Source organism: Homarus americanus, unplaced genomic scaffold (genome assembly GCF_018991925.1).
Source record: "Homarus americanus isolate GMGI-L3 unplaced genomic scaffold, GMGI_Hamer_2.0 scaffold8226, whole genome shotgun sequence".
NCBI lineage: Eukaryota > Metazoa > Arthropoda > Malacostraca > Decapoda > Nephropidae > Homarus > Homarus americanus.
The window spans coordinates 804,519-823,798 of NW_024717620.1; the positions used below are offsets into that span (position 1 = coordinate 804,519).

Sequence of the window (19,280 nt, forward strand, 5' to 3'; positions counted from 1 at the left end):
ATATCTTATAGATTATTAATTTTCAAAAATATTTATTTTACCAAACTCTTAGATAAACTTTTCTGGATTACTATATTAAAGAAATGGAGTTTCTAACTTAATTATAACTGCATTTATGGACTCCAGTAGTTTAGACTCAAGGAAAACATCCCCAGCACCCAGAAACATTCTGGGGAAGTGGACTAGTGTCTGTGTGTGCAAGATGTCTAGTTTAGACACTCGGAAACTTTTCCCAGTAACCGGAAAATATTCCGGGAATAAGGAATTTTTCCGTGTTGGAGAAAGTCGTCTAGTTAGCCAGAAATCTCTCATCCCCAGAAGTGCTCTGCACCAATTGTTCCGACTAATGGGGATACCACCTCTTATATATACCGTATATACTGTATATATTCAGGAGGTCCACGGGTTACGAACGGGTTGTTCCTGAGGACATTTGTAAGTTGGATTTGTTGGAACACATGTAACGTGCACACCGTACTTACAAAACAATGTTTAAAATCCCACTATATCATAGCCTAAGTCCTTATATACTGTACATCTAAAATCACTTAATTTAAGATAAAAGAAGAAATAGAATGACAAAAGAGAGTAAATGAAAGTAAAATAAGTCATCAGGTAAATAAAATACTGTAAATTTCAAGTTTAACCTCGTTCGTATTGGTGGGCGTTCGTAAGTTGGGGACCTCCTGTACTGTATATAATTTATTTATTGTACAGTAATCATTGTTTCTTTATATTTTCAAACAAGGGAGCTGCTATGTTACACCTGTAATGGCATGGCATCCAGTTTCCTTGCAAAGACTGCCTTTCAAAATGTCATCTAATCTGGCTAGAAACAGGCAAAGTGCACTACAAATAAAAATGTCTATCATAACATCTACAGTATACAAAAGGTAAACTGGTAGAATCATCTGGTAACAACTACAGTACACTACTGTATGGCATGTCCTATGTATGTTCATTATGCTCAATTTAAATCAAGTGTATACATATTGCACGTAAAGCAGGGTTAAGTGTGTACATCAATTTATAACAATTCTGTGGATATTCCAGACTCACACTCCAAATCCTTCATCTCCAAAATGTTCAGTTTCATCTACAAGTACTGTGAATCAATCAACCTCAACTTGTTTATGGTACGTGTCCTCCATGTGACTTAGGAGAACACTCCATAAACAGATAAATAGAACTGCAGTAATTACCAGAGGTTGATATACACATACGCCCGTACGTAAAGGCAACCTACCAACGTAAAACTCCGGGATCTCCGTCACACACCTCCGTGCCACCATGTCTCTGCGTTCCAGTTTTTCACGAAGCCTATTTCTCCATTCAGGCTTTGGGTCAGGTAAAAACTCTGGGAAGACTGTTCTGTAGGAAGAAAGATACTTACTGTATTTACTCTATTAACAATAATATTTACATCTCGTACAGTAGTTAGAGGATGACCAACAGTAGGTAGAGGGAGAGCTGGGGGCTGGTCTAACAGTCTGCCACGCTGACAAACCTGTGATAATTGAAACCAAGCTTGAGACAATCAAGCATCATGAACGCAGGGAAAGCCCAACGTAAGGTAATATCCTATACCAACTGTATACTGTAAAGTCATCCCCACAACTTCAAAAATTGGTTTTATGGAAATTCACTACTGTATAATGGAAACTTGGGGAAAAATCTGTGACATCAGATTGAGGGAGGCAGCGTGACACAGAGGCAGGAACAACTCTTACAGACTATATATAGGTTATATATCAAGCTACTGTGCACCAATGGTGTTTTAAACTGGGTCATCTGTAATAGCTTTGTGAGAGTAAAGTATTACCTGAAGTCGTGAGGCACTCGCAATTCCTTTCCACTATCACCATCTTGAATTTGATTATAAGGGAGAACTTTTGTTGTCAGAGCTCTGGCATGTCTTCTACCTGTACCCACCACTACACCTGTAGATGGAAAAAATAAGACTAAGTTAAAGACCTATGATCCCATAGCTGCAAAACTCGAACAGGAATTACAAAAGTAGTGTACGTACCACATCTGTCATCTCTGTTCCTGCTGACTAACAACACCAAGAGAAATGAGTCCAGAATCAAGTCACACAAAACATTTATTCACTCAGAGGAAGTGTAGTGTAACCCAATCCCTTACTGGGGATTGGGTTAATTATAAATTGAATTGGAATTGAAGTAAGCAATTTTTAAAAATAAAATGAATTGGAATTGATGCGATGAACTGATGTGAAATGATGTTATCTCAAAATTATAAAATGTGTTTTTTGATGTGGTCAATGTATTACTGTACAGTATTGATATTGTTTCAACTTGTATGAAAATAAATGCTATGAAACTTTGCTTTTTTTTTAATATTAAATTGACAAATTTAATTAAATTGTAATTGATAAACACATGAATTGAATTGGAATTGATGATTTCTTTTCCACAAAAGATTTGAAATGAACTGTAATTGATAAATTTTTATTTAGTCGGAATTAGATTTGAATCTGAATTGACAAAACGGAATTGAACCCATCCCTGCAGCTCTTACCCAAGTAAAATAAGTGCTATGTACAGTCACAATCCAAAGTTTCGACACCTTCCTGACTGGGTGTTCGCCGAGACCAGGGTTGAGGTAAGGCTGGGTGATCGGACACAGACTAGTTCAGCAATGTGGTAACGAGGCACTACGATGGTGAAGTTCACATTCCACCACCACAACACTCCGAGACTCATAACTCAAGAGCACAGGAAGGAACTTATTACCAACTTTGACATGGCATCAACTAGCATAACAAATGCATTCATAACATTGTTGCCACACAACAATGACATGTTAAGATTGAAGCATGAAAAACTTTGCCCGGTCCCAAAGCACTGGCTTGGAACCACTAGACTTGAGTCCTCGTATTACACATGAATCATCAGGGCAGCATTTATAAAGGGTTGCCGGCGGCCGAATTTTGTCAAGAGGGAGTGAGCGGTCAGTCGACAAGGTGAGGCCGATACATGTATAGATATTATCATAACCCTGGGAATATTATGGTTTCACACACACTAGGAATTCATATAGTCAGGTTTACAATATTTAATGGTGTATCAGTTACCACATTGGAGTATTTTGGCTGGGAATGTTGCACTTCACATTAATCATGGTATCACCCAAACAATTTTTGTCTGGTCCGGAGCAGCGACTTTGCCGAAGACCTCGACCCTCAGCGTAGATGTCTGGCCGTGTGTCATCACTAGTGACTACTTCTTGGTCACTTGCCTTGTTTCCTGTCTACTGCTGCTTTATTTTTTAAATTTCACTTCATATGTCTCGGATTATGAGAGTCATGGCACTGAGGTCACCAATATTACAACTAGTTACGCATATGATTATTTTATATTTTTCACCTGAATGATAAATATCTATGACGTTCTAATCATGGTGTTTGGTAACTTGGAGCTAATTTCCAACAGATATGGATATTCTGGCTGGAGGACGTGGGCTACGTCCACCTAACACTCGAGCCAATCGCCTGGAGGTGATAGCCAACAGAGCTCTGATAGTGGGTCACTGTCAGGGTGGAACATCAATTAGTGAAATCAGTCGGCTTATGGGGATCAGCAAGTCTACTGTAAGACAATGGATAAGGCGGTTTGAGGGGGAGGACACGTCGAGGTCTGGGCCCCCTAGTGTCACATTACCAGCTGACGACGCAAGGCTCCTCCATGCTGTGATGGAGCTTATTCCTTGTCTGTAGTAGTGTCACGATACTTCTAAGTCCATCAACACATGATGTTTATCAATATTCATATTTCATAACTGGGTCGAGAACAGCCCAAGTTTCTCATGCCTCACTCCTAACTTGCTATTGTTATGTGTCAACAATGTTATGAATTAAATTTTGTTATGCAGGTTCATGTCATGTCAAAATTCGTAAAAGTTTCCTTCCATGCTCGTGTGCTGTGAGTCTCGGAGTGTTGTGGTGGTGGAATGTCTGCGTCCGATCACCCAGCCTTACCTCAACCCTGGCCTCGGCGAACACCAAGCCAGGGGGGTGTCGAAACTTTGGATTGTTACTGTACAGTCAGCAAAAGAAGCTTCACCCCTGGTCTGATGGTCTTCAAAATGATCACTGTGGCTGAGGTTATAGTCATTTGATAGTATTTCTGATTGTGTGAAGCATGGTGTAACAAATAGGATATTGTAAAGTACAGTATATCCTATATATCACGTACATTATAGTATAGTTAAAACAGAAATCAACAGGGATACATAGAAGACCAAACCAAAAAAACAGACACTATAATACACTACATTGTATTACTCAAAAAAGAAAAGTCTTTCACTTGCTTTTAGGAATTTCACATATAGTAAACCCTTGCTCTTTGTGGGGGATAGGTTCCAAGGAATGGTGCAAATTGGGAAAACTGTGAATTGCAACTTATACTACCTTAGTGCACTACTATATACTTGTACTGTGTATGAGAAACTTAAGTCACCAATACTACTCTCCTTTGTAGTGGAAGTTTAGAGCTTGATGAAGAGTACTGTACAGTAGAATGAAACCTGGTTACTGAAGCATAGGGAGATCATCAGGATCACTGTTGGAAGAGGGTGATGCAGTGGTGGGTGGTGGAGAGGCACGTGTCGGGAAGTGGGTGGTGAGGTGGCGGGGAAGTGAGTGGTGGAGCAGCAGCAGTTGACCGAGTAGGTGAGGGAGAAGAATCAGCTGGGCAAGTGTCTGGTTCTTTCTTGAAAAACATCGTGACTGGTAGTTGTTTCCACTAGCACTGACACTGGGCAGTCTTTCAGGGGCCATTTCGCACAGAAACACTACAGTTTTGAGTACAACACAAGAGATACTGCATCACAGGCAATGGTTGAGTACAAACAAAGGGAGAGGAGACGCTGCGAGTGTGTGGGGGTGACTTGGTGCGCTGTGGGAGAGGCTCGTAAGCTAGCCACTGTCTGCTTACCATGAATAGTCGAAATCGCAAACCCGCGAATAGCGAGGGTTTACTGTACTGTACCGCATTATGGGATGAAGTGAGGTTCCTGTAACTCCTCAGTACTGTATTATAACTTATATTTGATTTAAAGTAACAATATTGAATGAAATATAAGACTTGGATGGAAGAATAACATCAAATAGTAAGTTTTGTAAGCCATACACTATTTCATTAGTTGCTGTAAAGAAATAAATGGGTTATGAAACAAGCTTACTAAACCTCTATAGTATTACTTTATACATAAGATATTCTGTTCACTGCTTTATTCTTATCACGTTAAGCACATTGTACACGAGAACACAATTGAATACCTTATAAAAAACTGAAGATAAAAAGTAACTGGCAACTCGACGTATGGAGTGCAGGGCTACCAACATATGGCATAACACGAGAACACCTGTCAGAATTTTTGGTCAGGTAAATCATATTGTATAATACTGCAAAGGTGCTGATTATTTTCTTGTTGGCTCTATATTATATGATAATAAGAGTAACGTGAATCACAACAATTTCTCCCAAAGAAAGACCCATCATCTACATCAACCAGTCGGAGTACCATCCGTATATCTGAGGGTTGGCGACCACAGTCCTTCACTCTAAATGTATGTGAGAGATCATCCCTGGGTAAAGAAAGTGAGTGTTAGCCATGATGACAGCTCTCCTGGCTGCATGATCTCTTGCAACCACTCTAGTCAGGAGCTTCTCTCTGAGGTAAAATATGACAACTTCTTCCCATGACTCTCCACACCCACACATCTCATTCTACCTCTCAGCAAAACTTTACCAATACTGTATCCTCAATACCCAGACACTCTCTAACCTCTGAACAAGGTTTCCCCATCACTTAACATCACAATATACAAACATCTCAATACATCTCACCATTCTCAAACCAGATCAATCAAGTTAATGTGTGCATGTCCACAAATTGTGGGGTAAAAGTGCATATGGGGCACTACCAAACATTAAAAACCTAACCCAAATTAACGCCATGTTCCTGGCCATCACGTTATGGTTGGTAAGGGTTGCATCGTAATTGACACATTGATTTTGTCGACAGATGCTCATTTTAATTGAACCAAATATTGCTTATATCTCAATTATTATCGATTTGCACAAGATATACCACAGAAGAAAATCGAATCAGAATTAAATTCTATATAAGAACCACCTCTTTTCATCTTGAAGTCCGAGTAATGTGCTAAACTGAATACTAGCCAATATAAGAATAATTAGTCTACTAAATAGCATTTTTGTCGGAAATTAATATATTTTTATTTAATATTTAATTTTTGATTCGATAAATTTTCACTTGTTGCCACTATAAAAAGTCAAAGTTGAAACTGCGTTTTTCTGATGCTTTTTGATGTTATGAACGAATTTGACCTTCATTTGTGGTGTAAATCAATAGTTTCTGAGAATATAGAGATTTTTTTACAAAAAAATCAAGGTTAAAATTCCAGAGATTCATTTAATGGCAACAAGTGAAATAATACAATTTATTCATTGAAAAAATTGCAATTTTGATCACAAAAAGTGGGTAGAGCTTTAAAGTAGAGAGCAATTGTGGAATAAAAAATTGGTATTACAGTAAGTCCTCGCTTAACGTTAGGGTTACGTTCCTAAAAATGCGATATTATACGAAACAACGTTAAGCGGATCAATTTTCCCCATAAGAAATATATCAAATACGAGAGTTACGTTCCTGAGCCTCCCTTTGCCCCATGAAATACATTACATATACAGTGGGGTATGCTATAACGAATCTAATTGGTTCTAGAACCTTGTTCGTTATAGCATTCATTCATTGTAGGATTAATCCGTTCCAGGCCCCCAAATACACTTAACACTGAAAAATATAATATAAAATTGTAAAAATTGTAAAAAAGTGCATAAATATGCATCTAAACCCCTGAAATAAAGAGTATCATTAATACTTGTAATAAAAAACAATAAATTAGAAAAAAAAAAAAAAAAAAAAAAAAAAAAAAATTAAATGTTCGTTGTAGGAGTTTCGTTCGTTATAGCATTCTCAATTTTATAGGTAAAACCGTTTGTTATAGGAATATTCGTAGTAGGATCCGTTCGTTATAGCATACCCCACTGTATGGAGAATCATTGCCATTTCTATAGAAAATAGTATAGTACAGTACTGTATTAAGTTTGTATTGGTACTCACTGATGGGCGGAGGTGGTGGAGCGAGTGTGTGGTGGGTAGTGGTGTGGAGGAGGAGGGTGGGGGGAGCGGAGGAGGAGAGGGCGGGAGTGGAGGAGGCGGAGGGCGGGAGCGGAGGAGGCGGAGGGCGGGAGCGGAGGATGGTGGTGAGTCACTGAGACTGCGGCTGCCTCCTCCTCCTGTTCTGACTGGGGCTCCTCCGCCGCTGTGTGCTCCTCCTCGGTTGTTGTTTGCTCCTCCTTGGCTGCTGTGTGCTCCTCCTCGGCTGCTTTGTTCTCCTCCTTGGATGCTTTGTGCTCCTCCTCGGCTGCCAGCTGTTGCGAAGAAGCTGCTTCTGCCATCCTGCGACGAACAAATGAATCCAGTGTTGACAGCTTGGTGCTACTCATCTTCTTCTCATTATAGATCTCGGTGTAACAACTAAGACTGTCATCAATGCTGCGTTGAACCTGTGAGCTACGTTCTCTGTTTGGGTCGTCATCTATAAGGATTTGCATTTCTTGCTGCAACATGTTGAATGATTCTGCCATCCTCTTGGAAGTCAGTGTTCGTTGAGGTTCTTCTTCGTCGTCGTCGTCGTCGTCTTCAACAGGACTGTGTTCTGTTAACAGTTGCAGATCTTTGTTGGTGAGCTCTTCTGTATGGGATGCCAGGACATCCTCAGTGGCTCTGATTCCAGCTCATTAAAGCCTGCCTGTCTAGCCAAGCTGAGGATATCCCTATTCACAGCTGGGACTAAGTCCGTGAATCCCGTAAAACTGTTGACACACTCGGGCCACAATTTACCCCACACACCATTCAGGCAATTTTCTGAAACCCCTTCCCATGCCTTGCCAATGATGTCAATTACATGAAGAATGTTGAAGCTGCGCCAATATTCTCAGATCGTGGGTTTATTTTCTCCATCTGTATTCTGTAGCCTTGAGCAGCTGCGCCATGTTACGGCATAAATAATACATCTTGAATGCGGTGATGACGCCTTGGTCCATAGGCTGCATCGGTGCTGTCGTTCTGGGAGGCAAAATTACAACTTTTACACTGGCATGCAAGTTGTCAAGATTGGGAGGATGTGCTGGAGCATTATCAAGGATCAGAAGAATTTTGAAGTCAAGGTTCTCCTTGGCACAGTATTCCTTCATTGCAGGGACAGCGTACATGTTCAACCACTGGCTAATATGGCGCCGGTTATCCATGCCTTCTTATTTGCCTTGTAAATGACAAGAAGGTGATCCTTAGAGTAACCTTTCAGGGCCAATAGGTTGGCAGTGCGAGAAATCAACATCGGCTGCAGCTTGAAGTCACCGACAGCGTTTGCACCAAGCAGCAGCATCAAGTGGTCTTTTGCTGCTTTAAAACCTGGGCGCTCTTTTCTCCTCCTTGGAGATATAGGTCCTCTCAGGCATCCTCTTCCAAAAGAGACCAGTCTCATCCACATTGAAGACTTGCTTCAATGAGTAGCCTTCTTCCTGGATAATCCGTTTGAATTCTGGTGGAAATGTCTCGGCAGCAGCCGTATCTGAACTAGCTGCTTCACCAGTCATCTTAATAATGTGGAAGTTATACCTGCGCTTAAATGGTTGAAACCATCCTCTGCTGGCCGTAAAGGTCTCTTCCTTCGATCCTTCACCCGCTTCTTCCTTCATGTCGTCAAACAAGGATCCGGCCTTATGCTGGATAACCATAAGACTCAAAGGCTCATTGTGTTGATTCTGGTCCTCCAGCCACATAGCCAGCATCTTTTCCACTTTTTCTATCACAGTGCTTCTAGTACGAGTTGTTTTAGTTGTACCGAGAGTAGAACCACTTCCAGCACTAACCTTATCTTGTCAGCGTTGGTCTGGATAGTGCGCACCATTGTGGGGGTTATACCAAGCACAGCGGCTATGTCCACAGCGCATTCCCCTTTTTCAAATGGGGTTAATACATCCATTTTCGAAGCAAGGGTAATGGTCTTACGTTGCCTCTTTACTGCACTAGCATCAGTAGCACTTGATGGGTGCTTGGAAGCCATTTTGAATGGTTAGAGTACAGTTTTAGAGCAAAAGCACTTGAGCACACATGAATGATATGAAGTCGTCACCGAGACTGGCTTGGCGTCGCTTGGGGACGATGTGATGTTCCGAGAGTGAGGGCAGCGCGCCGAGCCAAGAGAGAGTAGCGGGGCCAGACAAGAGCGGGTGATGCGCCATTGAAAGTAGTCCGTGGCGACGCAAAACGAAGTAGTAACGGATCCCAGGGACATTAAACGAATTTTTGGTCTAAAGTTTAGCGACTTAGTACCGAAAAATTAAGCAGGACGACGCTGTACGAGAATGTACTGTACCTGTACAGTGACCCCTCGTTTAACGAACACCTCGGTTAACGTAATTTCGATTAACGAACTGCCTTCCATAAGTATCTTCAATTCGTTTAACGAAAAAAATTTCGCTTAACGAACTTCTTACGAACCGACCTCAACATGTTTTCGCTTGCACTGACCGGGCAACCAGCTTTAGTATCAGTCCGCCAATACATTAATCGGTTCTAGGGCTTAAATTCCTTACTATTTTAGTAAATATCAAGAAGTTTATACTATTCAATAATTTTAAAAGTTTAATATTCAATTTTTTAGTCATTTTAACAATTATTGAACATAATTGAAGGTAAAGTGACTAGTTTAATGCGCGGCATCCAGCCTCTTAACACAGTAAACAGGCATTAGTCTCTCTCTGTTTTCACTGGAGGTAACATCTTGCTTGAGACTCTCTTCAACTAAACGCTTTTTTTCTGTGTTTCCAAGCAAATTATTGGTCATTTTGAAAATTATTTTACATATTGACAATATATAGTGCAGTGCAGTGTTATTTTAAAGAAAATATTCTTTATTTACAGCTAGTTTAACTTTGAAAAATACGTGTTGCCATTGTTTGAATCCAGCATGGGGCCTAAGAGATCAAGAAAAGTGATTTCAATCCAAATAAAGCAGGAAATAATAAAAAAACACGAACAAGGTATTAAATCAAATGCGCTATGCAAAGAATATGGCATGTCGGCATCAACTGTGTCGACAATTCTTGCACAAAAAGACAAATTTAAGGAAGTGAACGTGAGAGACAAATCTACAAGAGTGTTTAAAAGTAGATCCCTAATCGTAGAAACTGAGAGGTTACTTATCATCTGGATTAGGGAAAAACAGATGAAAGGTGATTCAGTTTCTGGTGATTTCATTTGTGAAAGAGCCAGGGAGATTTATGAACATTTAAAGACAGATCAACCTAGTTCTTCAGGAACAGAATTTGAAGATTTTCGGGCTAGCAAAGGCTGGTTCGAAAAATTTAAGAAAAGAAATGACATTTTAAGTGTTGTTAGGCATGGTGAAGCTGCTAGTGCTGATAAAGAAGGGGCAGCAAAGTTTTTAATTGAATTTAAAAAACTGATGGAAGAAGAAAATTATCTTCCACAGCAAGTGTTCAATGTTGACGAAACTGGGCTGTTCTGGAAAAAGATGCCCAAAAGAACATTCATCACCAAGGATGAAGCCTCTTTACCTGGGCATAAACCCATGAAAGACCGTCTCACTCTATTGCTTGGTGCCAATGCTTCAGGGGATTTCCGACTGAAGCCTATGCTTGTCTACCACTCTGAAAACCCCAGGGTGTTCAAGCAACAGAAAGTGGTAAGAACAATGCTTGGAGTTTATTGGAAGTCCAACCGTAAGGCATGGGTGACAAGACAGTTCTTTAATGAATGGGCTGTTGATGTGTTTTGCCCCTCTGTCAAGAGCTACCTAACCACCAATAAACTTCCTTTAAAGGCTCTTCTCCTCATGGATAATGCTCCTGGTCATGACCCTGACCTTGCCAGAAATTTGGAGTATAAATTTGACTTTGTGAAAGTGTTGTTTTTGCCTCCAAACACTACATCACTCATACAGCCAATGGACCAGAATGTGATCAGCAACTTCAAGAAGTTGTACATGAAGAAAATGTTTAGGAGGTGTCATCAGGCAACTTCCATTGATCCTGAACTAACACTGAAACAGTTCTGGAAGACACAATTCAACGTCCTGGAGGCTGTAAAATTGATTGTGTCATCATGGCAAGAAGTCTCCAATAGAACCCTCAATTCTTCATGGAAAGCACTGTGGCCATCAGTAGTCCATGATTTTGAGGGATTTGAGGATGACACAGAGTTGGACCAGGAGATTGTGTCCATTGGTCAGTCATTGGGTCTTGAAGTGGAGGAGAAGGATGTGGAAGAGCTTGTGATGTCTCATGAGGAGGAACTTACTCCTAATGACTTGAAGGAACTGGATGAGATGTTACGGGTAGAGGCTGACAGTGGTGAGGAGGAAATTGAAAGTGATGACCATATGTCAGCTAAACAGTTGAAAGATGTGATTTACCACTGGGAGAAGTTCAGGGAACTGGCTTCAAAGCACCCAGAAGTGGAAAAAACTGAACTAACTTTGTGTCATGTTGAGGACTCAGTGGTCTCCTTCTTTAAACATAAGTTAATGGTGAGGAGGACAGATGCCCCACAGACCACAATTGACACTTTCTTCAGTAAAAGGCAGAGGGAACAAGATGCTAGCCCTCAGCCTTCCACTTCAAGAAGGAGAGAGGATGTTCATGGTGGAGAATCTGTCAGTCCAGAGGTTCCTGACATTTTCATGGAAGGTGACTCACCTTCCAAGAAGCAGTAAAATGCTTCTCCTCCACCTCCACTTCCTTCTCTTCTCCCTTCTCCTCCTGCACCTCCCACTTCAAATGCACATCATCACCATCATCCAGGAGCCTTCTACATACACACCTCAAAGTAAGTAAATTTTTCCGCCATTTTTGTTGAAGTTAGGAAATTTTCGGTGAGCTGGAACCAATTACCCAAAAACCCATTGAAACAATGGTTTCGGTTAACGAACGTTTCGGTTAACGAACGACCTTCTGGAACGGATTGAGTTCGTTAACCGAGGGGCCACTGTATTATCATTTACGTCATCCAGTGATTTTTATGATTTAAGTTTTGGAATCAGTAGTTTAAACAATTCTAAGACACTTTTCTTCTATGGCTCGTGATTACTTTCAGAGAAAATCACAATAAATTACTGAAAATTCTTTTTATTTCTTCTAACTTCCTTGTTTGTCTTACCACAGTCCCAGAGAGCTCCTGTGTGTTCGCTTGTTGGTTACTATGCTGCATTATGTATGCGCTAGAGTCTGAGGCATGCACAGTTGTTCTTTGGACATTGATTGGTGGGTATGATTTTGGATCAACCAATTACAGTTCGGTATAGGCCCCCCCCCCCCCCCCCCCCCTCCTCAGTCAGAGAAACAGCGGCCAGGCAGTGAGTTCTGTGGATGACGAGGAGTCTTCTGAGTCTAATTATGGCAAAGTTGAGTTAGGTTGGGTTGGGTTGGGTTAGGTTAGGTCAGGTTTTGGATTATTCTGACCTTCATTTCTATTGCAAATTACTACTGTTTATTATTTTCCCCCCACCCAAAACCTCATTTTTTTCTCTTAAAGTAATCATGAGTGGAAAAAATGCCATTGAAGAAAAATGTTTTAGAATTGTCTAAAATAGATTCCAAAACTTAAAATCCTAAAAATCGCTGGATGACCTAAACGATAATTTTATCAAACATTACTGTGGTAAAATACCAGTTTCGCTTTGTATGAACAAGAGCACAGGTGGCTGTACACCGCTGAGTACAATGCTACAGACAAACATAACTCACGGCTGGAAAGCTTCAACACCCTGTGTGGCTGGACGAATATACCAGTGATAATGGCTTGGTATGGCAGACTGCCTAGTAATGGCAGTTAATATTTGTCCATTGGCTGTCCTCAGGTTTTGGTAATAAAATATGTGTTTTTGTGTATTTTTTTGGTGTTTTACTCAAATCAGGCCTTCATTTTTTGTGCAAATTAGCATGTTTTGCAAAAAATGAACATTTTCATTTTAACAGAAACCACTTATGTGCAAAAAAATGGAGGTCATATTTGAGTAAAACACACCAACAAACTTATTCTCATACCAAAGGAACCAACCTACCTAACCTGACCTAAAAGGAGGAGGAGGAAAGGAGGAGATAAGTGACTAAGTGAGCAGTGTAGCTTAAGGTAAACATGGCGGGAACCTGCAGACAACCAATGGACCAATGTTAACCAACCCAAACAAAGACTTCATTTCATTTCTTGTGCAAATCAATATTAACGGAGTATCTCACAAATTTCTAGGCATAAATTTTGGTGAATTCATAGTTTTACACCGGTCTTTCTTTCACTGTTATTAATATGTATTTCATAATGCTTAAACAATTCTAAGACATTTTTATTCTGTTACATTTCCACCGGAAATTAAGGATAAGCGAGATATTAATTTTTCAATATTATTAGATTAGGTCTGTCACAAGTGCCGCCATTTGTTGTTTACATCTGGCGGAGAAGGCCTGACCCCCCCCTTACCCAGTGCTACTTACCTCTGTCTTCGCTTCTTAAGCGTCTACAGCGCATTTGCAGGGGGTGGTGTAGGAGTTTCTTATTGGCTATAGTGACAAGAGACTTATTATTGGGTAAAAGTTTTTTGTCTTGGCCAATGAACAATGCATGGGTGCGACGGGAGCGGAGATTTTAATTTTCGTTATCAGATATGGCTGAACAGGTGGAAGAGATGTGCCGAAACTGTGATAGAGATTATTTTACACCAGTTGCCGAGTTTCATCAGAAAAATGAGGCAATTTTTTTTATACAATACACGGCGTGTTTGTCCAAAGTGTAATAATCAGTGTACACTGCGTGAAGAACAACACATTTGGCGGTGTCACCGGTTTTTTTCAGTCGAACAGTGAGAAAGGAAGAGGTGCAACCCTGGTTAGGTTAGGGGGGGGGGGTGTAATCTAAAAAATAGTGATTTACGGAGAAAATTAATATCAAATTCGTTCGAAACTCACCAAATACCACAGGAAAACCCTATTTTTAATATCAAAATAAAGACCGGTGCATTACTATAAATAACCTAAATTTCTGTACCTGCCATGTTGCCTTCAAGCATCGTGTCATGTATCTTGGCTGGCCAATCATTTTGAAGCGGCCTTCCACAGCGCAATTTCAATTTTTGAAGGCTTGTAATGGGGTTTGATAAGCGTTGTCTCCCTTATCTAGCTATTATTCAGCAAGTTTATGAGAACGACAGTGAAACAATCCAAATATTACAAGATCACGGTGTCCTACCAACATCAAGACTGTGTCCTATGTGTGGAAATTGTTTAGTTATAAATGAAAAACAAAATTTCCTTAATAAAATGCTAATTTGCACAGGAAATGAAAGTCAGGTTTGAGTAAAACACCATAAAACACACACACACAAAAAAAAATGTTTGTATCAAAACTTGGACAACCAATGGACAAATATTTACCGGAATGGCTAATTGGTCCACTGCAGTTTGTTAAGGTTATTAAGTGTGTAGAGCCAGGAGAGGAAGATGATAATATGAAATAAAGGTACAGTATTATTTTACTCTCAGACACAGCACACCCAAAAGTTATAAACTACTGAAACATTTAGATCTCTCTATTCTGAACATTTTGAACCCCATATATACCAGGTGGAAATGGATGATGGCAACATTATTGAATTTAATTGATTTTAAGTAGTTTTCAGTCGTCATCTCTGTGAGATGTTATCTGTGCATCACACATGCGCAATGTTGACTGACATCATCCAGTTGTGACCCATGTATCGATACCATCATACAAATTTTATTCGATCAATCACATTTAATTTTTTTCAAAGGAAGCAGCCTGGGTACGGATTTTAATTTCATCGACCGGTCTCACAATGGCCGTGGCGGAGGTTGGTTGTCGTTTGTGCTCCGACGATTGTTTTAAGTTTATTGCCGAGTTTCACGAGAAAGACGATCATTCTATCCAATTCTTACGTATCCCAGGTCATTCCACTTCTAACTAAGGTATTGTACTTCCAGACATAGCTCGCCCCAAAGTTTTTAACTACTGAAACATTTAGGTTAATATAAGCTAGGCCTACCGGGGGTCCAGGGACAGAGCCCCCGGCTAAGAGTTAGGTTAGTTAGGTTAGGTTAGGTTTTGTTAGGTCAGATGACTCGTTTTCTCCCCCACCCAATAACCCAGGTTTCCCAGGCTATCCCCCATTATTTTTAGGAGGGGGGGGGGGGGAACTAGCAATTTCCATCAAAAATGAAGGTCAGAGTCGTTTAAATCACACCAAAATACACTAGAAAAACATATTAATCAACCCCAAGGGACTCGTGTCCGAATGTAAAAATTTACCGAAATAAATAAGAGCAGGAAGCAACCATAATGGAATATTTGGGGCAGTTAAAACATATTTGACACTATTTTATATTCAAATATGGTGTTTGATCAAATAAAACTTGGAGACAAACCTGATAAGTGTCTGGTGAAGTTAAACACTTGTGTGATGAAGGTGACGGCCATCCTCCAGCCACGGCTCACAGACCACTGGTGTAAACAACAGTTAACACAACACCCAGAGGTGTGGTGAAGAACCTGTTAGTGCAAGCTTATATGTATATAAATATATATATATATATATATATATATATATATATATATATATATATATATATATATATATATATATATATATATATATATATATGTATATATTTCATGTAGATCCACAATGAAAACGTGGATAAGATAAATCTTGATAAAATCACACGGGAAAAGGGAAACAACGGAGCACCTTAGCTTTCGTCTTTATTCAAGACATCTTCAGAGGCAACGTCAGTTGCCTTGTAGTGGATTTCTCCCCTACAAACACTGTTTGTCGCTGAGTAGCCGACCCCGCGAATTCCCTTGTGTATGCCTCGTGGTCTAGGTCAACCAGCGCCGCCTTTCATGACGGAGGTCAACTACTAAGCCACGCCTACCTCCGCTATATAAGACCTGACCTCATGGTGACCGCGCTCTTGTTCTAGCTACAGCCGCAGCAAGCTACACTGTGGGGTATGGGATGTTTGGGTTCACACTCAGGATGAGATGGAGAAAGGAAACTCACAATGTGCTCTCTGTATACATGTGGTATTGGATGTACAATGCAGCTTGGTGCTGGGAAGTGGCAGCATGGTTAAAAGCATGATGTAGAGAGAGCTGGTTGGTGAGGATGCTCAGAGGAGGGCAGCTTGTGGGTCGCCATGCTCGCCGGCGGGAGCGAGGACCGCCAGGCAGGCGGACGAGGAGGTGTTGCTGGCTGGTTGGTTTAGGTAGAAAGAGACAGGTCACAACGAGGTCAGGTCTTTTATAGCGAAGGTAGGCGTGGGTAGATAGTTGACCCCCGCTCCGTGGGTGGCGCTTGTTGACCTAGACCACGAGGCATACACTGAGGAATTCGCCGGGTCGGCTACTCAGCGACAAGCAGCGTTTGTAGGGGAAAAATCCACTACAATACTCCCTCCTTCCCTCCAGGCGGTGTAGGAGACTTGTTGTCTGCAGGGTTGCATGGCACATGTGAGGCAGAACGGGCGGTGCATGCCACATGTGAGTCATAACGGCGAGGGCGTGGATGAGCCGGCCGCTAGAGGAGACAACTGTCTAGATACACATTATCTGTGGGAGTAGAGAGGGAGAAAAAGGGTGTGTGGAGGCGATGAATGTTGTGCTTCACTCACGGCAGGCACAGAGTCGTCAGATGCGCCTGCTGGGGTGTGTGGGCCTGGGTCAGGAGCAGGGGCTGCGTCAGCAGAAGCGGATGAGGGCTCGTGACAGCAGCTGGGTCCACGACCGCAGCAGGGTGCAGGACAGTAGCAGGGAGTACCTGAGGGAGAAAAGAGGGGTGTGTTGGTCCGCACTCAGGCGCATGGGCCGCGTCGGGAGCAGGGGCTGCATCAGGAGGAGCAGCAGGGGGTACTGCTGGGCCGGGGGCGGCGTCTGAGGCAGGACGGGTGTGCTGGGGTCAGTAGGACGTGGTCTTTGGGGCAGGAAGAGGAGCTGGTGTCTGCTTAGAGAAGCAGTGCTGCTCTAGGGTGTCTAACCTGCGGTGTAGAGACAGTAGCTGTAGAGCCGATGAGAGCTGCTTCTGGGTGGATAAGCCAGTCTTCCATGTTGCTTGAAGACTGGGAGAGTGATCGGTTTCTCCTCCATCCTGTGTGAGTGCCAATCTCCGGGGGTCACCATTTGTGGGGAACAGGTTGTTTGGGTTCACACTCAGGATGGGATGGAGAAAGGAAACTCACTATGTGCTCTCTGTATACATGTTGTATTGGATGTACAATGCAGCTTGGTGCTGGGAAGTGGCAGCATGGTTACAAGCGTGATGTAGAGAGAGCTGGTTGGTGAGGATGCTCAGAGGAGGGCAGCTTGTGGGTCGCCATGCTCGCCGGCGGGAGCGAGGACTGCCAGGCAGGCGGACGAGGAGGAGGTGTTGCTGGCTGGTTGGTGTAGGTAGAAAGAGACAGGTCACCACGAGGTCAGGTCTTTTATAGCGAAGGTAGGCGTGGGTAGATAGTTGACCCCCGCTCCGTGGGTGGCGCTGGTTGACCTAGACCACGAGGCATACACTGAGGAATTCGCGGGGTCGGCTACTCAGTGACAAACAGCGTTTGTAGGGGAGAAATCCACTACACCACCACCTCCTTCACCGCTGCCTGGCGGCCCTCGCTCCCGCCGGCGAGCATGGCGACCCACAAGCTTGTCCTCTGAGCACCCTCACCAACCAGCTCTCTCTACTAAACGCTTGCTGCTTGAATAAGGTGCTCCGTTGTTTCCCTTTCCCGTGTGATTTATCGATATATATATATATATATATATATATATATATATATATATATATATATATATATATATATTTCATGTAAATCCACGTGATAGTTCTGATACACGGAAATGGAACAACGGAGTACCTAGCTTTCGTCTTTATTCAATACATCTAAGGTACCTGTTGTTTCCATTTTCCTTTATATATATATATATATATATATATATATATATATATATATATATATATATATATATATATATATATATATATATATATATATACATACATACATACATACATACATACATACATACATACATACATACATACATACATATATATTGTAGTGGACGTCTCCCCTACAACTGCGTAGCCGCATGCCACCTGCTACGTCTTCCCAAGCAACCAAACGAGCGGCCCAGGGGGGGGGCGTCACCAGATGCCACAGTATCCTAGCAACGGAGTCAAAAGACCGGCGACTTCCCACAGTTGACTCACGGGTGACTCACGGCTGCTGTGTATATAAGCTCTGTCTCTTCATTGAGATTCATTCTGGCCTCTCTTCTTGAACACGCAACATCTCCTCCTCCGCCGCTGCCTGGCGGCCCTCACTTCTCCTCCGCCTGCCTGGCGGTCCTCGCTCCCGCCGGCGAACATGGCGACCCACCAGCTGTCCTTCTTTGAGCGTCCTCACCAACCAGCTCTCTTATTCTGCTCTCGGTTCCTGAACACGCAACACCTCCTCCAAGCAAGCTCTTCGCTGTCCAGCTCTCATTCAACCAGGAGGCCAGCAACAGGCAACATCTTCTCTAACGAAGCTCCTGCACATCTACCTCCTTCAACACACTACTCAGCTAGGGTGTGTCAATTTTGTCAACATGTTAAAAATCAAATTTGGTAGTCAAAATGTGTCAATTTTGTCAACATGTTAAAAATCAAATTTGGTAGTCAAAATATTGTGCCTCTTTATGTCTAAACTTGAGATTAGCAAACAAAAATGAATTGAAATAACCCTCACCTACATCAATTATACCTTAAAGTTTCAAATATCAGTATTTCAACAAATTAATGAGACTTGATTAGAATTATTCACTTGATATTAACTAATCTCATGTAAGCATATGGATTATGGAGTATTTTATGGTTCTATAGCTTGTGTACAATATGCATGTCAGAACATGAACATGAACAGGCTCTCCGTGTGGGACAGTTTAATTCTTGTTTTGACTTGTACCAAGCGTGAGGATAAGGCGCCCGGCTCACTCTCCTTCTAGATATCATAGACGGTGGTTTGCTCTCATTGCACTTGCACCTACTCTACCAGAGTGCTTTTGATAATAAAACAGAAAAATGCCAAGAAGTGTTTACATCCAAC

At 41.8% G+C, this 19,280-nt stretch overlaps 1 protein-coding gene across 1 annotated transcript in view; it reads right to left on the reverse strand.

Annotated features, from left to right (window-relative positions):
* The window catches only part of LOC121858935 (39S ribosomal protein L19, mitochondrial-like), a 54,499-nt gene extending 38,806 nt beyond the window's left edge, over positions 1–15,693 (reverse strand). Inside the window, exons 1-3 of the mRNA XM_042355589.1 lie at positions 15,570–15,693; positions 1,823–1,940; positions 1,247–1,371 (exon numbers count right to left, since the gene is read on the reverse strand). Coding sequence (XP_042211523.1) covers positions 1,247–1,371; positions 1,823–1,940; positions 15,570–15,621 — 295 coding nt within the window. The 5' untranslated portion in view covers positions 15,622–15,693. The remainder of the gene's footprint in view (positions 1–1,246; positions 1,372–1,822; positions 1,941–15,569) is intronic.
* Positions 15,694–19,280: the final 3,587 nt, after the last annotated feature.